Genomic DNA, 20,567 nt, shown 5'->3' with positions numbered 1-20,567 from the left:
TACGAAACAGTTTCCATCATTTGCAGATTTACATATTACTTCTGCCTAATGGCATAAACAGAAGAAAAGTTTGTGAGCTACTATCACAATTGTTGTGGGATTGCTGTCAGGTTTCACACATTTAGGACTATTTAAACATGTGTTAGAAACTTTTTTAGATGCCGCAGGAAAAGGTATACATTTCCATTAGAAAGAAACAAATTCAGTGTCATAATTCGGAGATGTAAACGATAAAAATTACTTGAGAATGAGATAAAATTTTCAACATTGTCCGCAATAGCTTGACGAAAAATACACATCGATATATTTGTTGAATCTAGATGTACTGGGGGTGGCCTGTCTTAGCGTCCCATTTTGTATAGCTTTCACTTTATTGCAACTTCTTCCTTCGTTTCTTTCCAGCAAAAGAAGTGTCCTTCTTCCATTTCCTTTGCTTTGTTTTACCTAATGTCTCACCGGCTGCTATTTCTGTTATGTTCTTAATTTGTTCCCATGCATGTTCAGCGCTGTCGGTTTCTAGCAGTCTATTCATTATTTAACTTAGACGTCTTTGTTTCTTGGCTGATTCATACTCTTGTAAGTATATTTTACATACTTTCCTTGGTTGCTCTGAGGAATTTTTCGTGAATGTTAGCTTGAAGTAGGAAGTGTTCTGCATTTATGTCATATCCTCTACATACACGCAGACCCTAATAAAGTGTTGCTGCATTTTGTTTGCTAGAAAACAGTGACGCATAGTTCTTGTTCTCTGGCCGACTACGCGTTCTTATGAATATTTATGTGTTTATAGAAAGAGTTCAAAATTCTGAAGCTGCTGATGATGCCGAATCTTTTAACGTGGCTCCATTACTGCCGTCTAGAATATCTCCAGCGTATCTATTATATTATCTATACACTCTCTTCCTGTTCTGGCATTGTATTCCCCACTAATCCGAATACAGTCGCTCTCATTTACCTTGTCTAAAATTTTCTGTAGGATATCATAATAACCTCACTTCCTTTGTTTCTCGCTTTCTTTTGGACATACTCTACTATACAAATTAAATACTCTCGAGATATCTTACACCGTACACTGCACATCTGTTCGTTTATCCGTGTATGGTTTACCAGTCTGTTCTTCCCTTTGTTATTAAGCATTGTAGCAACTCCAGCTTGCGCTCCTTTGCGTTGTTCTAGTGCACTATAATTTCCTGGACCGCTTGGTCCTTTCATTTTCTTTTTTGTTTCTGTGGTGATTGCCATATCACATCGCCTCTCTTACAGTATTTTTTCTAATTACTTTTCCTTTTCCTTGGTATAAGCTTAGCGCTCACCATACGTACAAACGTGGAACTCAACATTTACTGAATGAATACGATTTCAGCCCTAATAGTTGATCAAATGAGAAGGAAAGAAAGACAACGCAACGGAAACGCCATCGGTTCAGAACGACCATGTGGGGAATATAATTTCTTTACCACTTCATGACTCATCTGTCTCCACATTATCTTTCACAAATTCAGTTCTATTACACAAGGTGTTTATAAATGAATATCGGGGTTTTAACGCTTTATAGTATTTATTACATTAAACTTACAGTTATAAATGATATGTCAAATGAAAGAGCAACTCATACAGTTTTACCAAGAACCTTATAAATGTTCAATGTGAGCACCATTTGTCACACGGCACACATCAAGTATGGTAGGCGCAAGGGTCCCAATGACAGGACTTGCTTTGCATGGCCTCCACGTTCACCTGACCTAAGGCCATGCGATTTTTTCCTTTGGGGCTTCATCAAGGATCGTGTGTAGGTGCCTCCGCTACCAGCAGATTTCTCTGAATTAAGAAACCGGATTGAAGCAGCTGTTGCTACAATCACTGAAGATACATTTATCAACGTTGGGGAAGAACTCGGCTATAGACGTGATGTGTCCCGTATGACAAATGTGCTCACATTGAACACTTATAAGGTTCTTGGTAAAACTGTTTGAGTTGCTCTTTCATTTGACATATCATTTATAACTGTAAATTTAATGTAATAAATATTGTAAAGCGTTAAAACCCCGATATTCATTTATAAACGCCCTGTATTCTTTTGGGAGGAGGGGGGGAAGTTGGACTGAATGGTAAATCAATTATGTTTTATTACATGCACAAAATAAGATGTCAGCATTAGTGTTAATGATGCAACCACTATGGTTCCGTAACCACAGTAATAGTAGTATCAAGGTTAAAAGGTTGAAACAGCAATAGTGCTGTGAAGAGCATACTAGATCTCCACCAGCTACACAAAGAAAAGAGGCCATCCAAGTTACAACTGCTGAGCAAAGATTCGCCAAAGGCTATGGGTAAAGAATAAATAACTGAAATCGAGTTTATAAAGCCATACCTCCAGCTGGGAGCCATTATGCCTTCAAAGTTTACTCTGCAGTTAAGTCTCATTTCCAATTGACACCTACTTTCAGATTACGTCCTCCTAAATAATTTGCGACAAAAGGACTGAATAAAAGCATGATACATAAAAGTCATCCCAGGTAAGTACGATATTGTCACACGAATGATCGTCATTAACAGACAAAGCCTGAACACTAGGTTTAACACTGTTCACAAGCTAACTAACATTCAAACGCAAATATAATGAAAGTGGCCAAAGCTAGTCAATAATAAGAGATGAAAGTGCTGGTACTTTAATGGTAAGAACTAACTCACTGGGTAAACCTTAGCATCATGTACCGAAGGAGTAAGAGTACTCACCCACTGAAGGCTGCTTTACGATTCCCCCGCTAAAGAGTGTCTCTCCTTGTCATCAGGAACAGCGTTTCACTCTTTTACTAGAAGAGGGGACGGCAACGGCTCGACCAGCCGAACGAGACGACTAGAAAAACCACGTAAGAGTACCATTCATTTCATGCTTCCTTCTTGGACAGCCAGGAAGTACCGCGAAATCCCAAAGTCCCTGCAGATTATTTTTATCGAAAATCCTTAGAGCTCAATCTGAGAGACAAGAGACATGACTATGACGGTTGGTACTGCTACTTTAGAGCAAAATAAACTCCTCTGTCCTCTACCAGCCATTCACAAAGTACACTGCCATACTTTCAACTCAGATGGACAAAGAAGGAAGCGAGCTAGAAAATGGCAGTTGGGTAGACAGGTAGACACTCCCAGTTTCAAGTAAAGAACGAAAGAAAACAAACATATCCCCTCGTAGTCTTCTCCTAAGCATCAGCATATGTTTGAAAAAAAGAAAAAAGGAAAGGGAAACAAGAATGAGCCGTAATTACCCATGAACCGCATCTAAAATTATGAATCCGGCCGGAGTGGCCGAGCGGTTCTAGGCGCCACAGTCTGGAACCGCGCGACCGCTACTGTCGCAGGTTCGAATCCTGCCTCGGGCATGGATGTGTGTGATGTCCTTATGTTACTTAGGTTTACGTAGTTCTAAGTTCTAGGGGACTGATGACCTCAGATGTTAAGTCCCATAGCGCTCAGAGCCATTTTTCTAAAATTATGAAAGGGTCGTGAAATGTACCCCTTTCAGAATCTCCATGACAGACAGAATACTCCAAGTCCTTCAAGCATTCTCTAGATGATATCAAGTGATAGCTTCCCGTTAGTATATATGTAAGGACTTGACTGCATGCTGACAATCACATCGTGCAAGTGTGTGTGACTTGTCGTGTTGACAAAAGTGTGTGTGTGTGTTCTATTGACTAAGTATCCCACCACATGTCTCCTCACCTCTACCTGCTACAGTTAGCTTCCAGGGATGCAGACACTCATGTACAGATGTTATGCAGTTGCCATTAACATGACTCGACGAGGATGATATAATGGCCCACCCCTCCTTGATGTAAAAAGTTCTCTGACTGGCTGTATTTCAGTGGTGACTGATTGGGGGAGCAAAATATGTGTGTGCCTTTGCTTAGAAGCACTCTGATTTTCCTATTTCCAAGAAATGTTCATGGCTTAGGAGTAGGGTGAGGAGGGGGAGGGGTGGTGGGGAGGGTTATTTCGGTGCGACGTCAAGCGTCCAAGGTCAGGTCCCTGGCTCAAGGTCAGTTTTGATCCAGCGTCACCATAGACTTCCCACTATTACAGATGTTAAAGAAAGGCCTTCTACAGAAACACACGAGTCATTCTGTTCAGGCTGGAAAGTTTCCCGAAAAGTATATAGAAATCGAACCCCATCAACTACATGACACTTTTACTGTACGAGAATACAGAAAGTCCTTAAGCAATACACAGCTTGTTAAATGAGACCACTTGTAGTCCAACTGATGAACCTACACTCAAATTTAAAAAAAATTACCCGGGAACAGAAAGCTGAATGATTCAGAGGAAATGATATTGTTATCATAATACATATAAATGAAGTTAATGATTGCAAAATTACTTCTCCACTGCAGAGTTTATCTGTAGTTGCCGAAATTATTATGTTTATAAATCAATTCTGGCACGCATGTGGAAACAATTTGATGATAGTAGTTCTTATTACATGAATCTATTTTTTTTACGTCTTTGAACACCAAATCGACGGTGTTGAGAAATAGAAACGAGAGTCAATTGCTGACTCTGTTCGCATTTGTGTCACAGTCAGTGTGTCCTTGTTACTGGTGTTTTGCATGAGCTATCTAGGGAAAATGTCGTCTTGTAGGAGCAGTTTCATGTGTCCCGCTAATGCTATTTGACTATTACTCTTGAATGAACGTAAAAACAACTTTCGGAACACATTAACCGCATACCTACTAAATATTTTCTCATTATATGAAACAAGTGTGTCAGTGAGAGCGTTTATGTAATTTAGGCCATTGTTTCTTTATAAATATTGTATTACACGCGAAGTTACGTCAAAAAATGGTAAATAATGTGTACACTATTTCAAAAAGTACTGTGCGATGTCAGAAACATTAGATATAAACACTGGATTTAATAACAAAACAAAAAAACATTTATAATTTCAGGGTGACATTTTGCTCTCACAGGCGGTGCTCTCGTCGATGGGATTTACTAATCGCTGCTATTTTAACAGATGCGGAAAATGGTGCTAGTGGAAATTAGTGTGGAGCAGAGTCTTGTGAAGTGTCTTGGAGTGCGTATAATTTAATATATATGCCAATACAGACATATCTGTATGCTGTACTACGTCACTTATCGACTACTATCTCAATTGTAGCGTCACCTGATGATGAAACACTTCAATATTGTGCTGACGAATATGTCTCTCTACACATAGCTGGCTAAATGCTGGCATTTTTAATACTCTTCGGATTCTTACTGTCTGTAAATACCGCGAAGTCCTTTTTAGATACACACTTTTTCATGTTTCCGTTATTTTTGTAACACTTGACGTATACGAGAACGATTCAGAAAGTACTTTCGCGACACCATTTACATTATCTTAACGCACCTCAGTGTTGGAATTGCGAAATCCTCGTCCAGATATTTTTGACCAACAGCAGCATTTCGTCCTCGTCCTGTGATTTTATTTCAATTGTCAGCGAAGAGGCAGTACCGCATGAAGCTTACCGTGAATCATGGTGCCAAGAAATACATCCGGTAGTTTCCGCTACTGGTATCTTTATGAGCTCGTGAGTACTTGTCATCGTTTCTACGTAGAGGTTTCATAACTCACATGAAGACTAGATGGTGTCTTCAACTAAAATTCCTCCCTTTTCACAGAATTTTGCTACTTCGCGGAAGTAACTTGAGCATTAGCATTCACCCAGAAAGCAAACAAGCACGTGTGCCAAGCAACCATGGAATCTGCCAAGAGATCGAATGAATCAGAAATCCTTGGACTTCGTCCAAGAGTGACAAATTCTTATAATTCGCAATGTTCGAAATTAGTGTATTTTTAGTGGGTATTTAGACATGCGGCCGATATTTTAGCAACTAAGGCTAAATTCCTCGAGTATTTCTGTAACTTCGAAATGCTGATGTGCAAATCAAAAACATGTCGTAAGACACTTTCGTTTTACTGTTTCAAAAATACCACATTCTTCAGAACGTGGTATATCGGATTTTACTGATATCTTCGAACTCGTGAATTTGGTGGAACTCACCGAGTAGCTGGCGGGATTTGTGACTGTATTCAGGATTTCCTTGCAGCCAGGGCTGAACACGTCATCCTTGGCGGAACGAAATACACAAATGCAAACGTAATTTTGGGAGTCTCCCAAATGAAAGCTATAGGGCCGTTACTGTTTAGAATATATATTGCAAAACCGCAGTGGTGGTTACATTCGCAACTCCGCAAAAGAAACTGCAGGCTGGCCACTTCCTTAAGATCTACTCTTCAGGTTTCAATTGTGCGCAAAGTTAAGAGTATAAGGCGAAATTACGGCCCTCGGCATACACCTTAAAATGAGGAAGTTGCATGAATCTAAATGTGATTGACAGTAGCTGACAAGAATAATTTATTTGCAGGCGATATACTGTGATTGAAAATATTTCCCTCAACACTGGTTGATCGCATCTAGCTTGACCTAGTGAAAATACCAAACAGAAACACTGATTAGCTAAATACTCAGATTTATTCACAAACGCGACATTCAATGACACATTGTCACATTTTACAACGATAATTCCGCTCTATATAACCCTGCAAATTCTTGTCTGAAACAAGTACCTAAGGTAGGTGACTATGTCCAGAAGTCCACAGATTCATACACTTGCGATGAACTCGCATGCGATCTGTCTGGATTAATAAAGCGTGAAATCGAACTGAGCTACTGTGCTGGTGCTGCGAATTCGCTCACCGTGAGTATGGCGGTGCTGCACTGTGCAGCACGCAGCGGAAATGCTGGCTCGCCTTTCGTGATGACGAGGTGGTCAGCATCCTATCTCAACGTGAAGCTGTTGCAGGCCCCACTGCGATGCAACGCCAAGTCCATCCGCTGTCTACAGCTACTGTCCATGGATTCGATCTGGGCACCTCTGCGGTCAAAGCGCAAGACGATCCAGAAACATCCGCGATGAAACCTGAAGTCGATGCCAACACCTCCGCGTCCCAACGCCTAGTGCCTTCTCTCTCAGCGCTCACTTACCCCCTCTTAATTCCTTCCCGCCAAAAGGTTGCTAGTTGCCAACTGCAACATTAAGAAGCGCGTTACCAAATCGCAAGGATTCCCTCCAACTTGAGAATTCTGCCAAAATAACGTGTCTACTTCAGATTCCAATCACAACAAAGACATTTCCCGTGCCACAATAAAAGATGTAATACAGAGCTGCGCTCTTGACGACACACATTGTAACGCCAGTTGCACGTTCTCCCGCCTGTATCATTATCCTCGCACTTCAGGATTCGATAAATAAAGCAAGAGCCGCTAGGAGGCTAGTTTTCGTTTCCTGTAACCTATACTTTCTAAACCGATAGGTGACTACCTTCAAAGGAGGTCAGCAAAACATGGAAAGGAAGCCCCACTTCCTGCACTTAGCGCGGTACTTCTCGCCGACATCATAACCTGCGCAGTCGTGTAGGTAAATAATAACTCGCCGACAGCAAGGACGGGCGTTTCAGCCTTCCATCTATGAATTCAGTACCCGGGATGCCAGTCCTTACCCGGCCAGTCCCATTTGGCTGTCCCGTTCCCTACTCGGCATTTCGAATCCAATGCGCTGCTTGTTTGCTTGTGCACCAGAAGCTTTCAGAAACAGTGAATCTATCATCGTGGTAATAAAGGGATGAAATTCTGTCTCATCGATGAACGATTTAAGAGTACCTTGTTGTCAGTCTCTGAATTACAAAATCACACCCTAATTTTGATGAAACTGGCCTGCAGAAGTGGCTGCCATGTCTCAGTATAAATGATATAGATGATTACACTTGAAGCGTCGTGAAGCTTTTTGCAAACCAGTTATTGTTTATATGAAGTTTGTAACATCAGAAGAATGTAGCGACATGCAGAAAGATCTAAAGGATCAGTAATTGGTGCAGGGAATGTCAGTTGATATTGGCCTAAAATTAAAGTCGATAAGGTGGGTTTTGGAAAGGGAACTTAGGATTATGTCACGCTAATGGAAGGACGTGAGCCCCAAACATTTCCTGCAGCATTTACTGCCCTTTAAATACAGTTTCCCTTATTGAATTATTAAGAGATTCCAACAGCTTCCACTATTGTAAAGACAATAAACAGTAATTAAGCAGAGAAGTCATATTATCCTTCACTGTGCGTGAGTTTAATTAGAAAAATATTCTAAGAGCTCCAGCATTTTTAAATTACCAATAATCGGTTATTATGCAAAGAACCCCAAATGACTTATTAGTGTACCCCAGTTCAAGAAAAATATTCTAAGAGTTGCAACAATTTTTAAAAAACAGCAAAACAGTTACTAAGCAGAGAGCTACATGACTGCTTAATACTCACAAGTTTAAGAAAACTATTTTTACAGCTTGTACAATTATTCATTAAAATAGAAAAAGCAGGTCATCTGACTTCTTAGTATTCACCAGTTTAAGTAAAATGTCATTACAGCTTTCACACTTTTTTTTAAATAACAAAAACAGTTATTAAGCAGATAGCTCATGTAACTTCTTAGTATTCACCAGCTTAGCAAAAATAAACAGCTGTCATATTTTTTGTTTAGAATAGCAACACAGTTATTTAAATCACAGCTCATATGACCTCTGATTGTTCACCAGTTTAACAAAAATATTCTAATAACGGTCACAGTTTTTTAAAATAGCAAAACAGTTATTAACTGGGCAGCTGAAACAATAAGTTGCTACGCAACAGCTCAAGCCAAAATTGTGTTTCAAGAGTACTCCTATAGTTGAGTACCAACCCAAAAAAAGGAAAAAATCATAAACCAAGAAACACATGCAAAATTACATAATATAAAAAGACAAGGATCCCATCCTTTGGTTCCTTAGGGGCAAGTCAATTCCAAATCGCCTCTGCAGTTAGAACGTAGGCGAAAATACCATGCCCCTACTAACAGACATTGGTCTCCAGAACAGGCGATCGTAGTCAATGCAAACTAGGTTCATGACACTTCACAGAAGCAATTGATTGTGTCCGCAAAGCGCCAGTATCTCAACCCACTAGCTCACACTACCGAGACACGTCTCAAACTTCGCTATGGGAATCACCTCCGAAGGTAGCGTTTCATTTACACGCCAGACCGCGTCGCCACGCACCACCGTTTCATCTTCCTTCCGTCTTTTTGCGAGCTAGCACACATAGTGTCACCGGAAGCACTCCGGACTATTGAGGCATCGATGTCGAACCAGAGCAGAAATCGGTAAGGGACAGAGACGCCATGAATCTGAAGTAACGTATTGCTTAAAAGTTACTGGAAAATATCTAGAAATAACCATCGAGAACGACATAAAGTGGAATGCCCACACAAAACAAAATGTAGGAGCAGCAGATGGCAAGCTAATATTCATTTAGAGACTCTTAAAAGTAGAATTCATCCACAAAACAAATGACTTGCAAAACACTTGTTCCAACAATTGTTGGGTATGGCTCATCACTCTAAGATTCTTACTAAGTTATTTTAATAGAAGAGGTAGCGAATATCCAACGAAGGGACCGTGTTTCTTTCCAAAATCGTTTAGGAGAGACGTTCAAAAAACTCCAGCGGCAGATGATACAAGAGAGGCGTTGTGGATCATGGCGAGACTTACCGATGACATTCCCTATATTAAGAGCAACGTACCACGTGTTTCAAAACGATTATTACAGTTTTAAGATTTTTTTCAATTTAATACATTCAATTTGCAATAATAAATAATATCTCAAAATAAAGAGCAATGCAGACTGTATTTTTGCAAGTATTTAGTGTAGGCACAATTCGTCACACGCCACACACAGCGTCGGTAGGCGGATTCTTTCTAAATCTTGATCGGGAGTCCAGAGGAATTGTTGCAACAACTGTTTCAATCCTGTTTCTGAAGATGGTTAAATAAACTGATAGCGAAGGCACATACACATGCACACAGAGGCCAAGCTCAAATGGCTCTGAGCACTATGGGACTTAACATCTATGGTCATCACTCCCCTAGAACTTAGAACTACTTAAACCTTACTAACCTAAGGACATCACACACATCCATGCCCGAGGCAGGATTCGAACCTGCGACCGTAGCGGTCACGCGGTTCCAGACTGAAGCGTCTAGAACCGCACGGCCACACCGGCGGCAGAGGCCAAGCGGAACGTGCTTTGTCATTCGGCCCCTTGTGGCTAGCGCAGCGGTCGCTTACAGTGTTGCTTAACCAGTCTCGTACTGAGTTAAGCCAGTGAGGCGGCGGATCTTCTTGTGCCAAGTAAATTTCTATGGTTCATCTTTTCCTAGTTGAGAAAAGAGCCATAGTTCTACCGTATCAACATAGAAACACCAGTTACAGTTTCTTCGTCGAGAAAGGCATTCAATTTTGAGGAGTCTCGTTGGACCTGTACGATCTTGTGAGGAGTTGCTGACCGCCAGATGCGCACGTTATTTGTGTTCACATTTGCACGTTGGTGAAATGTCGATCCATCACTGAAGACGACGCGATCCAGAAAATCATCGCCATACAGCAGCATTTCGTTGTTAGAAATGGCACGTAAACCGTACTCTGTAGGTTTTAGACATTGTAACAACTACAAACGATATCTGTAAGCGTCTCCTTAAAAGTCTCCCCACAGACGTCACTGTAGTTGCTCATTCACGACTAACCTTCCGAACTGATTTCGTTGGGGCTACATGCGACAGGCTCTCTCACTCGTTCAACACGATGTTCTGTCACTCTTGGTCAACCCCTTTTGCAAACCGCATGCGCACAGGCATGCAAACGAAACTGTCTGAGTTGCTCTTTCTTTTGATGTATTATCTATGACAGTAAGTTCAGTGTAATAAATGCTATAAAGCATTAAAACCCCGATGTTCATTTTGAAACAATGGTATTACATTTCGAAGATACGTTCGCAAAATGACGACAACGAGAAAATCGGAGAAATTACAACTCGTACGGGGTTCACTGAAAAGCATTCTATACGCGCAGCATTCTTGAATGAAACGTGGAAGTGGAGGAAAGGATACGGTACCAGAAATACCCTCCACCACATACCGTAAAGTGGTTTGTGCGTACAGCTGTAAATGTAGAAGAATGTGTAGAGACGGTTGAAGCTTTTCCTACACTTCCGTCTGTACTCTTACCAGTAGTAATACGATCTGACTGCTCTACTTACCTCCTCTCATCGTTTTGATTTTAATTTTGATATCTAGTCAAAAGAACTACTCTTCCTGAGCTTGATATCTATTTTTATATATTAGTATAGCAGTGCACCACGAATCTATGAAAAGTGTGATTTTCATGTCAACATGTTGCCTCTCTAACAGATAGTCTGCTAATGTTTAACGTTCCCTGTTGAGCATAACCTATAACAGGTTGGGGCCACCCAAGGGCTCTGTAGAAGGCGGCATGACGGTTACGTTATGAATTTCAGTCTTTCAACGCCCGCCTTGAACAGCATAATACACGTATTTCTAACTGACTGATATACTATCCATGTTGTGACTTGGCAAGACAGCCAAGTCACTATGCGAGGATGCCTAAAGGCACGCGTTAAGCTCACGCAGACTGGCGTGAGGTCTGGAACATTCCAATGTAATTAATATAGCAAATAAAGTACGTAGTTGAAGTAATACTTAACTTTATTCCATAATTGGTGAACATCGCTCTTGTTGATACATTATATAATCTCAATATAAACTGGTAATGGCGCCTTGCTAGGTCGTAGCAAATGACGTAGCTGAAGGCTATGCTAACTATCGTCTCGGCAAATGAGAGCGTATTTGTCAGTGTAGCTTCGCTAGCAAAGTCGGCTGTACAACTGGGGCGAGTGGTAGGAAGTCTCTCTAGACCTGCCGTGTGGCGGCGCTCGGTCTGCAATCACTGACAGTGGCGACACGCGGGTCCGTCTTATACTAGCGGACCGCGGCCGATTTAAAGGCTACCACCTAGCAAGTGTGGTGTCTGGCGGTGACACCACAATCCACTCACACCAATGTGACCATCGGCTGTGTTTGACGTCAATGTGCAATAACCACTCATGGACGGCAGAAGGCAGCACTAACAGCGGAGGGTATATGAAGAGTGTCAGCGGGACGCTGGAAACAGTGCAATCGTTTTCGTGATGCGAAAACTGAGCGATTTATTTGATGTCCAAATGGATGTGACCGTTGGCTATCGGGCCAAGGATGGAAGCATTTTCGAAACGGCTAAGACTGTAAACTGTTCACGTGCTTCGTGTATGTCAAAATGGCGTTATCCAAAACTGGTGCATAGGCAACTGTGGTGTACCACAGGCATTAGATGAGAGGGTTCAAATTGTTCAAATCGCTCTGAGCACTACGGGACTTAACATCTGAGGTCATCAGTCCCCTAGAACTTAGAACTACTTAAACCTATCTAACCTAAGGACGTCACACACATCCATGTCCGAGGCAGGATTCAAACCTGCGACTGTAGCAGTCGCGCGGTTCCGGACTGAAGCGCCTAGAACCGCTCGGCCACCCCGGCCGGCAGATGAGAGGGTGAAAGACAGCTGCGGATATGTGAACGGGCGAATAGACGTGCAACTGTTGAGCAACTGACCTCCCAGATGAACGAAAGGGGCTACCAACAGTGCCTACTCAACAACTACTCAACGAAGGTTGCTGCGTATGGTCATCCACAGCAGGTGTCTGGTCCTTGGACCCATGCTGACTGCTGTTCATCGGCGACGGAGGTCGGATTTTCCTGGTAATACCACAACTGGATGTTATTGAGTGGTGACAGGTGGCCTTGTCAGATGCATCACGTTTCATGCTCCATCAGACAGATGGCCGTTGGGGTGTACGGTGTACGGCCCTGGAACAATCGTCAGAAGGATCCAGGCCGGAGAAAGGGGCGTTTTGATCGGGGGAATATTTTCGTGGCATTCCCTTCGTGATCATGTGATTTTGAAAGATATAATGGATCAACACAAGTATGCATCTATACTTGGGAACCATGTTCAGCCATACAAGCAGTTTGATTTTTCCTCGGCGCAGTAGCATCTATCAGCAAGACAACGCGATGTGTCTTAGAGCTCCCAGTGTGCGTGCGTGCTTAGTAGAACACTAGGACGAGGATGAGTCTGCCACACTCCACTGGCCACCAAACTGCTCGGATCTGAACCCAGTCGACAATCTGTGGGACCACCTCGGTCGGGCTGTTCGCCCCATGGAACCTCAACAGAGAAACCTAGCGCAGCTGGCCACAGCAGAGTCGGCATGGCTCCACGCCCCTGTCTGTATCTTCCAGAACCCCACTGACTCTCTTCTTGCATGTCCGAGCTGTAGGAGATGGTTGTTCAAGCTTTTGACACATGGACGCATTGATGTGACTGGCCGGTGTACTTTTTCGGTATCTGCAATCAACTGTAGTTCTTACGAAAACAAGCGGTACAACCATAAGCGTGTGAGTAGATGTGTAAAGAACGGCAATTTATTGAAATCTAAGAGTTTTTCACCTTCCAGCAGTGTGGAGAAATGATTACTTCAAGCTGCTTCCATATAACCCCATTGTTTCTAATTATTTGTATTTTATTCCTATAGGAGTCTACGGAATGAAAACCGAAGACCGGAACAACAACGCTCCCTGTATTCGTATCGCCGTCCTCGGAGATGTCGGTGTGGGCAAGTCCGGTGAGTACTGGCTAATGTTCATTCACCTTTACTGTTACTTCCATAAACTTCTCTAATATCTTCCTGCTGTTTTTCTTTTTTGTCTAGGCAGTTTCTTGATCACTTTTGATGAAACTGTGCTTCGTAATGCAATTAACGTGCGATTATCTTAATGAGACTTCCATCCTAGACCATAAATTCCGCTTTGCACTTTACATAAATAACAATTGTAGGTCCGACACGGCAGTAATTACAGGAAAAACTATCCCAAAATGCCGTCTCAGATATCCTCACCTGACAGTCCACAACTACCCAGTCCACTTAACTAACACACTACAACATCTTGGACTATCGCTCGATGGGACGCTAATGTACTCAGCATAAAAAAAAGTACTCAATTTAAAATTACTGTCTGGCCGAAACCATCGATATTCATAAAACTTACATCTACCGCACCCTTGTCTTTGCCAATGTAGTATGGGTTTCCATTCATCTCACACTGAATCGCTCCATCGATACCCTTGAAAGACAGGCATTCCGCCTCTCTTGAGTCCCAGCACCTTACAGTCTCCCTCATTTCTGCTTACGCAAGTCCTTCAACCAACTCCACCTTCCATTCACCGCCCAACAATCCACGTCCCAACCGAATTTCAATTGCTTTCACTTCCCAAGACATAAACACATCCCTGAATTCTAACCTTTGTTTTGTAAATGGAAATGAACAAGTCGATTACTTTGTACGATCTAAGAATAAGCAACACTAACAACAAGCACACCTTTGAAATTGATAGCTAACTGACCACAACCGACACCACCATAAATTACAACTCCTGTGACCCAAAATTCAAAAAATTTGCATTCTTCCACCGTATGATAAGCACAATTATTCATCTACCACTCAAATCAGAAGCCACAAACTGTGAAATAAAAAGACTAGAATATATGGCATATGAAAATGACCTCGATTAAGGCATAGTACAACGAGTATACCAAAAAACCAAACCGAGACACCATCCTATACACCAAAAAATAGCACTCATACGAGAAATAAAAAAAATAAAAACACCTACGTACCTGCGAATCAATTAAATGCCACAGACCTATAAATCTCGTTTTCAAAACACCTAACAGCTTAAGAACAAAAACCCATTCAACAAATGCCGCAATATCAACATACTCGTATCTCTAAATATATGTAATTAATTCTAGGAACTGCGGGAAATATTACATAGAACAAACATGACATATAGAGAACAAATGAGAAATTCCAACATTAACCCGTCCACTTTCTTTCTACATCTAAAAATTCATAATTATGAAACAGAAAACATGAAACAGAAATCCATACACTATACAGAATTCCAAAATGAATCAGTATGAGTATTTCACAAAAACAGAAATTTGCCTACACACAGAAAACAACCTGTACGATATCGTGAACGAACAAACAGCTCTGAAACATAAACTCTATTTAAATAACTTTATCGGAATTTTGAAGCGATAAACTAAATTGAAGCATACACCAAAAACTATAGAAACAGCAGCTAAGACCACAATATCCATGGTATAGATAAGCAAAGGTAAATATGTAGCATCTCTGGATCAAGCTACAAAGCTGCAGTATACAACAAATCGTCAGATCTTACGAGGAATTATTCGCAACAGAAGAGAGTAAGAAAATTGCAACAATACACAAATCCACTATATAAATACGTCATAACACCTTAATGTAAGTAAATTTTGATCAGATCAATAAGCTGTCAGAATAGAACCAATTGCCAAATTTTACAAATAACACATAATTAATCATGATATAAGACAACAAGCAAATAGTGACCAGACACAGATGCAGTAAGTACATACGTTATGAACAACTTAACGTAAGTATACCTTTGTACTCATTCTGTGTAAACTACCATCTAAGAGAAGATATCCAAACTGTGTATAATGATTGAAGGTTGTGCTAGAAAATGAAAATAGCTTCGAAATAAGCTAAAAATACAAAAGAATAATAAATTCTTAGCAGCTAATAGGAATAAACGATTCATTAAAATAAACTCTGTTCAAATCCCTGCCAGCTTCGGGCTTATGCGCATCTTCAGATGGTTACGTTCACTTTCACATTTGCACATGCAATGTTAGAATTCACTGATTGACAAAAAAAGATAAATCATGTGATGTTGATTAAGGAGACGTAAGTGAAAGCACTGGATGGGGAAAAGTGATAAGAAGCTAATGTACCAGTATGCCAATGTGCTAACCTAGTAGTAATTACACGCTTAACTCAAAAGTAGTCATTTGCGCAATACTCCTATTTCCACACACTAATTCCACCTAAAAGTGCTGTAAATTGGGGATGAAACATGAACATTGAACATGAACTTATCGTGAACGTGTTAATATTTGAACACAGAAATTATGGTCAACGGGGCGCAGTGATGATGAACACACGAATGCATAGAAGATATTACAAGCTATGCAAATTATCATATGTTTATACAACCACACTGTCAAATTAAAAAAAAATTATGACGTAAGACTGAAGTAACGTAATAATACTTTTTCTGAATTGCATAAGCACTTATTACTGATCGTTGTAAATAAATTATGTTGTACTTTTGTTGTCATTGAAAGGGATCAATATTTCGTACATTAACTATTATATAGAGCAAATTAAAAATTTATACATAAATGAGGCAATGAGTGAAAAGAAATCTATTAAACCAGTCCGTTAAAGCTTTGGAGTCTGGATTAATAAACAAATAGAGAAACGTTAAGATGGCGATTTTAATCCATCAGTTATTCTACACACTGTCTATTCACTTGGGTATAACTCATAGAACGTTCATAAAATGTTGCGAAACTGACAGAGAAGGTCTTCTTTTGGATGTTGTTCAACTTAAACGTCACACGGACTTCGATTTCGGTTATGTGTTCAGTGTTGACCAGTCGGGTGAATTTCTGCCCTTTATCGTTATGTGGTAAATTCGTAGTGTCGTCAGCAGTGGTGATTTGCTCCATAAAAGAACTGTAAATGTTGTGGATGTCAGTGAAGTCCTGGCAAGCATCCAGGCGTCGTTGTTTTTCCTCTGGAGACAAGTCATCTGGAGCAAACTTTGCACACACTTTTGTCTACTTCAAAAGATTCTGGGAAACGTCTCAAACAGTTGATTTAGCGGTGTTACTTCATTGCCATTTGTGTCACAACAACATTGCCTCACAACGTTCGCATGTCTGTTAGTTGGTAATGGTGATGACGTGGTGGTGTGGGCATACGATAAAAAGGTCTTTGCGCTCATACTAAAATTTTATGAGAAGAGTGTGGATAAAGGCAGTAAAATTATTGTAATGTGAAGTGCAAATGGTAACATGCAGAAAGTTCTATAAGCGGTCTCCTAAAGCAACAGAAATCACGGTGTCAGGTATAAAACTTACAGGATAAAGGGAAAAAGGACTGGAAAAAATTTCAGATAATACAGCAGATAGCTGTGGTGGGCAGATCGCTGACATAATACGAATGACGCCAATCTCAAACACGCTATAACTTCCAGTCTAAAATCTTAGGCCTGAGTCCAGATACTTCGCAAAATTTTAAAACCCTTAACTGCATTCGTCTCGTCATTAGTTAAAACAGAGAGCAGATCCCCACCTAAATTTACCTCTGTCCAAAATATGAAACAAAGTCAGTTAAAATGTGGCGTATAGGGACTGACGTACCACAGGCATCTTAAACGGGGTGTCCTCTCACCAGAGTATGGAACCAAGTGTTAGGGGACAGTGCTCAGCTCGGAGGTGGGTCAGGATCGCTGGAGTAACTGACGTACGGAAGTCCACGGCCAGCTAGTTGGCTTCAACAGCCACAGTTTATTGTCTTTCAATGGCAGTCACTCTTCCTCCCACAACTGCATGAATCTCTGGCATCAGTGAAATGACAGCTTGCAGAGAAATGACACATTCTATCAGGCATATCCCCTGCAGGCGTCCCAGGTACTTGGTCTACTTCTTCATTTTCCCAAATTCCCACTTGTACCAATATTCAGAAGAATACTTCCCCTACTCCTCGAGGAAGTGCAGTTGGCCATATGTTGGCTGGACCTTTCCCTCTGATGGGCACTAATGGAATCGAAGCAGACGAGAAACTATTTTCTTTGAAGACACCTAATCTGCTCCAGTGCCTTCGGGATCTCTTGGAGCTCTGCGGTAAATACAGCCCATTCACGCGATACCTCTTATAATTCTTCAAGTACAAATTGACTTTGGGCCTACGTAGCAGCCAATATAAAGATCAGCTCCAGCCTTGGAGGACAACTTCAAAATCGTCACACGCATCTCTAACAGCCAGTTCTTCACGTGCATGCCATTGGGCCCCGTTGTTCGTTGTGGAATATGAAAAAGACTTTCCGCTGCCAGCCGAACAACGAAATGGAATCCAAATGCATTTGGCGTGGACACACGCTGACTTATCAGTGCAGAAATTAAAACCCCTCTTTCAAGCTCATACCTCCAATCGTCGACTGGTCAGTTGCCACTGACGAGTTGTTGTTAGTGTTCCAAGGCTTAAGGAGGATCAAAACGCAGAGGAGGCGTCAACAAACAAATAACGCCAGACGGGGAGTTTAACTACCGACTTGACATTATCAGTAGCTAAGGAAAGAGAATCGCACTTAAGAATCTACTCTGAGGAACGTCATTGTACTGTCGATCTGAAAGGATGACACCAATTCGATATCTAAAACAGTTTAATGTGGTCTTCAGTCGGAAGACTAGTTTGATATGACTTTCCAGGCCAGCCGTGGTGGCCGAGCGGTTCTAGGCGCTTCAGTCCGGAACCGCGTGACTGCTACGGTCGCAGGTTCGAATCCTGCCTCGGGCATGGATGTGTGTGATGTCCTTAGGCTAGTTAGGTTTAAGTAGTTCTAAGCTCTAGGAGACTGATGACCTCAGATGTTAAGTCCCATAGTGCTCAGAGCCATTTGAACCATTTGTGACTATCCATTCTGCCCTATCCTTTGTAAGCCTCTTCATCTCCGACTAACAACTGCAACCTACATCCTTCTGAACCTGATAACTGTATTCATCTCTTGGCCTCCCTCTACGATTTCTACACCTCTTGCTTCCCTCTAGTACTAAATATGTGATCCATTGATGTCTCAGAACGTGCCCTACCAACCGATCCCTTCTTCTAGACAGGTTGTGCCATAAATTACTTTTCTCCCTAAATGTATTCAGTATCTCCTCATTAGTTACGTTACTACCCATTGGATCTTCAGCATTCCTCTGTAGCACCACATTTCAAAACTTCTATTTCCTTCTTGTCTAAACTGTTTGTCACTCATGCTTCGCTTCCATACATGGCTACACTTCATATAAATGCTTTCAGAAAAAACTTCCTAACACTGAAACCTATACCCGATGTTAAAAAATTTCTCTTCTTCAGAAACGCTTTGCTCACCATTCTCAGTCTACATTTTATATCCTCTCTGCTTCGACCATCATCAGTTATTTTGCTGCACAAATAGCAAACTTATCTACTACATTAAGTGCCTCATTTGCTGGTCTAATTCCCTCAGCAGCGCGTGATTTAATTCGACTACATTCCATTATCCTCGTTTTACTTTTGTCAAAGTTCATTTACTTTTTTAAGACGCTGTCCATTGCGCTCAACTGCTCTTCCAAGTCCTTTGCTGTCTCTCATAAAATTACAGTCTCATTGGCAAACCTCGAAGTTTTTTTTCTTCTCATTGGACCTTAATTCCTACTCCAAATGGTTCATTTATTTTCTTTATTGCTTGCTCAATATACAGAGTAAATAACAGCCGGGACAGTCTACAGCCATATCTCAGTCCCTTTTCAACCAGTGCTTGCTTTTCATTCCCATCGATTCTTATAACTGCCGTCTGGCTTCTGTACTAATTGTAAACAGCCTTTCGCTTCCTGTATTTTACCACTGTCGCCTTCAGAATTTGAAAGACAATGCTCCAGTGAATACTGTCAAAAGCTTTCTCTAAGTCAATAAATGCTATAAATATTACGTTTACCTTCCTTAACCCGCCTTCTATGAGAACTCGTAGGGTCAATATTGCTTCGCATTTTCCTACATTTCTCCGGAATCCGAACTGATCTTCCCCGAGGTCGGCTTCTACCAGTTTTTCCGTTCTTCTGTAAAGAATTTGTGTTCGTATTTTGCAACCATGACTTAATAAACTGATAGTTCGGTAATTTTCACACCTGTCAACACCTATTTCTTTACTTTTTTGATTTGGAATTATTGTATCCTTGTTGAATTCTGACAGGTCGTACCGTAAGACGATGAGAAGACTTCATCAGAAACCCCATCCATTACCTTCCACTGCATGCACACGATTAGTGGTGAGAACAGGCGAATGAAAACAATCGATTTAGTCAGTTGTTTGAAAACAGTCGAGTCATTCGGTTGTAGTTTTAATGATGAGTTGAATTATTCATTCATTGTTTTGGTTGCAAATGAAACAAACGTCATACATTTCTTTTCATCATTTCAAATGGTTTAATATACTGCTGTTGTTCAAGTGGTTCCAGATGCATGTACATATAACTAATTAAGCTGATGTATCGTTGGGGTTACAAGGTTGAATAAAAAAATTCCCTTGGGGTACTTGAAGAAGAAAGGAACATTGTCAAATTGTGGTGACTTTTTGAGTTCCGTTTTACTCAAAATGTGCGATGATGTCCATCCAATAAAAATCATTTGAATCCAGTAGTTACACACTTATTAAGCCTTTTGTTTTAATGGAATTTATGGGCTACATACAAACAAAATCATAAGCACACTGACCTATTTACATTTCACAGCCCGTGAAAAGCGTCAGATACAGTTTTTCACGGGTATGAAGAAGTACTATGTCAGATACAGTTTTTCACACTCAAACTTTGGTATTTCAATTTCACCAATACGCCTACCCCCCCC

The 20,567-nt window shown here is 41.0% G+C and overlaps 1 protein-coding gene across 1 annotated transcript in view; it reads left to right on the top strand.

The window, feature by feature from the left end:
• The window catches only part of LOC126159984 (ras-like protein family member 11B), a 386,177-nt gene that overhangs the window by 19,675 nt on the left and 345,935 nt on the right, over positions 1–20,567 (top strand). Inside the window, exon 2 of the mRNA XM_049916795.1 lies at positions 13,553–13,642. Within this exon, the coding sequence (XP_049772752.1) occupies positions 13,564–13,642 (79 nt within the window). The 5' untranslated portion in view covers positions 13,553–13,563. The remainder of the gene's footprint in view (positions 1–13,552; positions 13,643–20,567) is intronic.

This window comes from Schistocerca cancellata, chromosome 2, assembly GCF_023864275.1.
Source record: "Schistocerca cancellata isolate TAMUIC-IGC-003103 chromosome 2, iqSchCanc2.1, whole genome shotgun sequence".
Taxonomy (NCBI): Eukaryota; Metazoa; Arthropoda; class Insecta; order Orthoptera; family Acrididae; genus Schistocerca; species Schistocerca cancellata.
The sequence above is the reverse complement of the archived record's forward strand: the minus strand, read 5'-3'. Positions and strand labels throughout refer to the sequence as shown.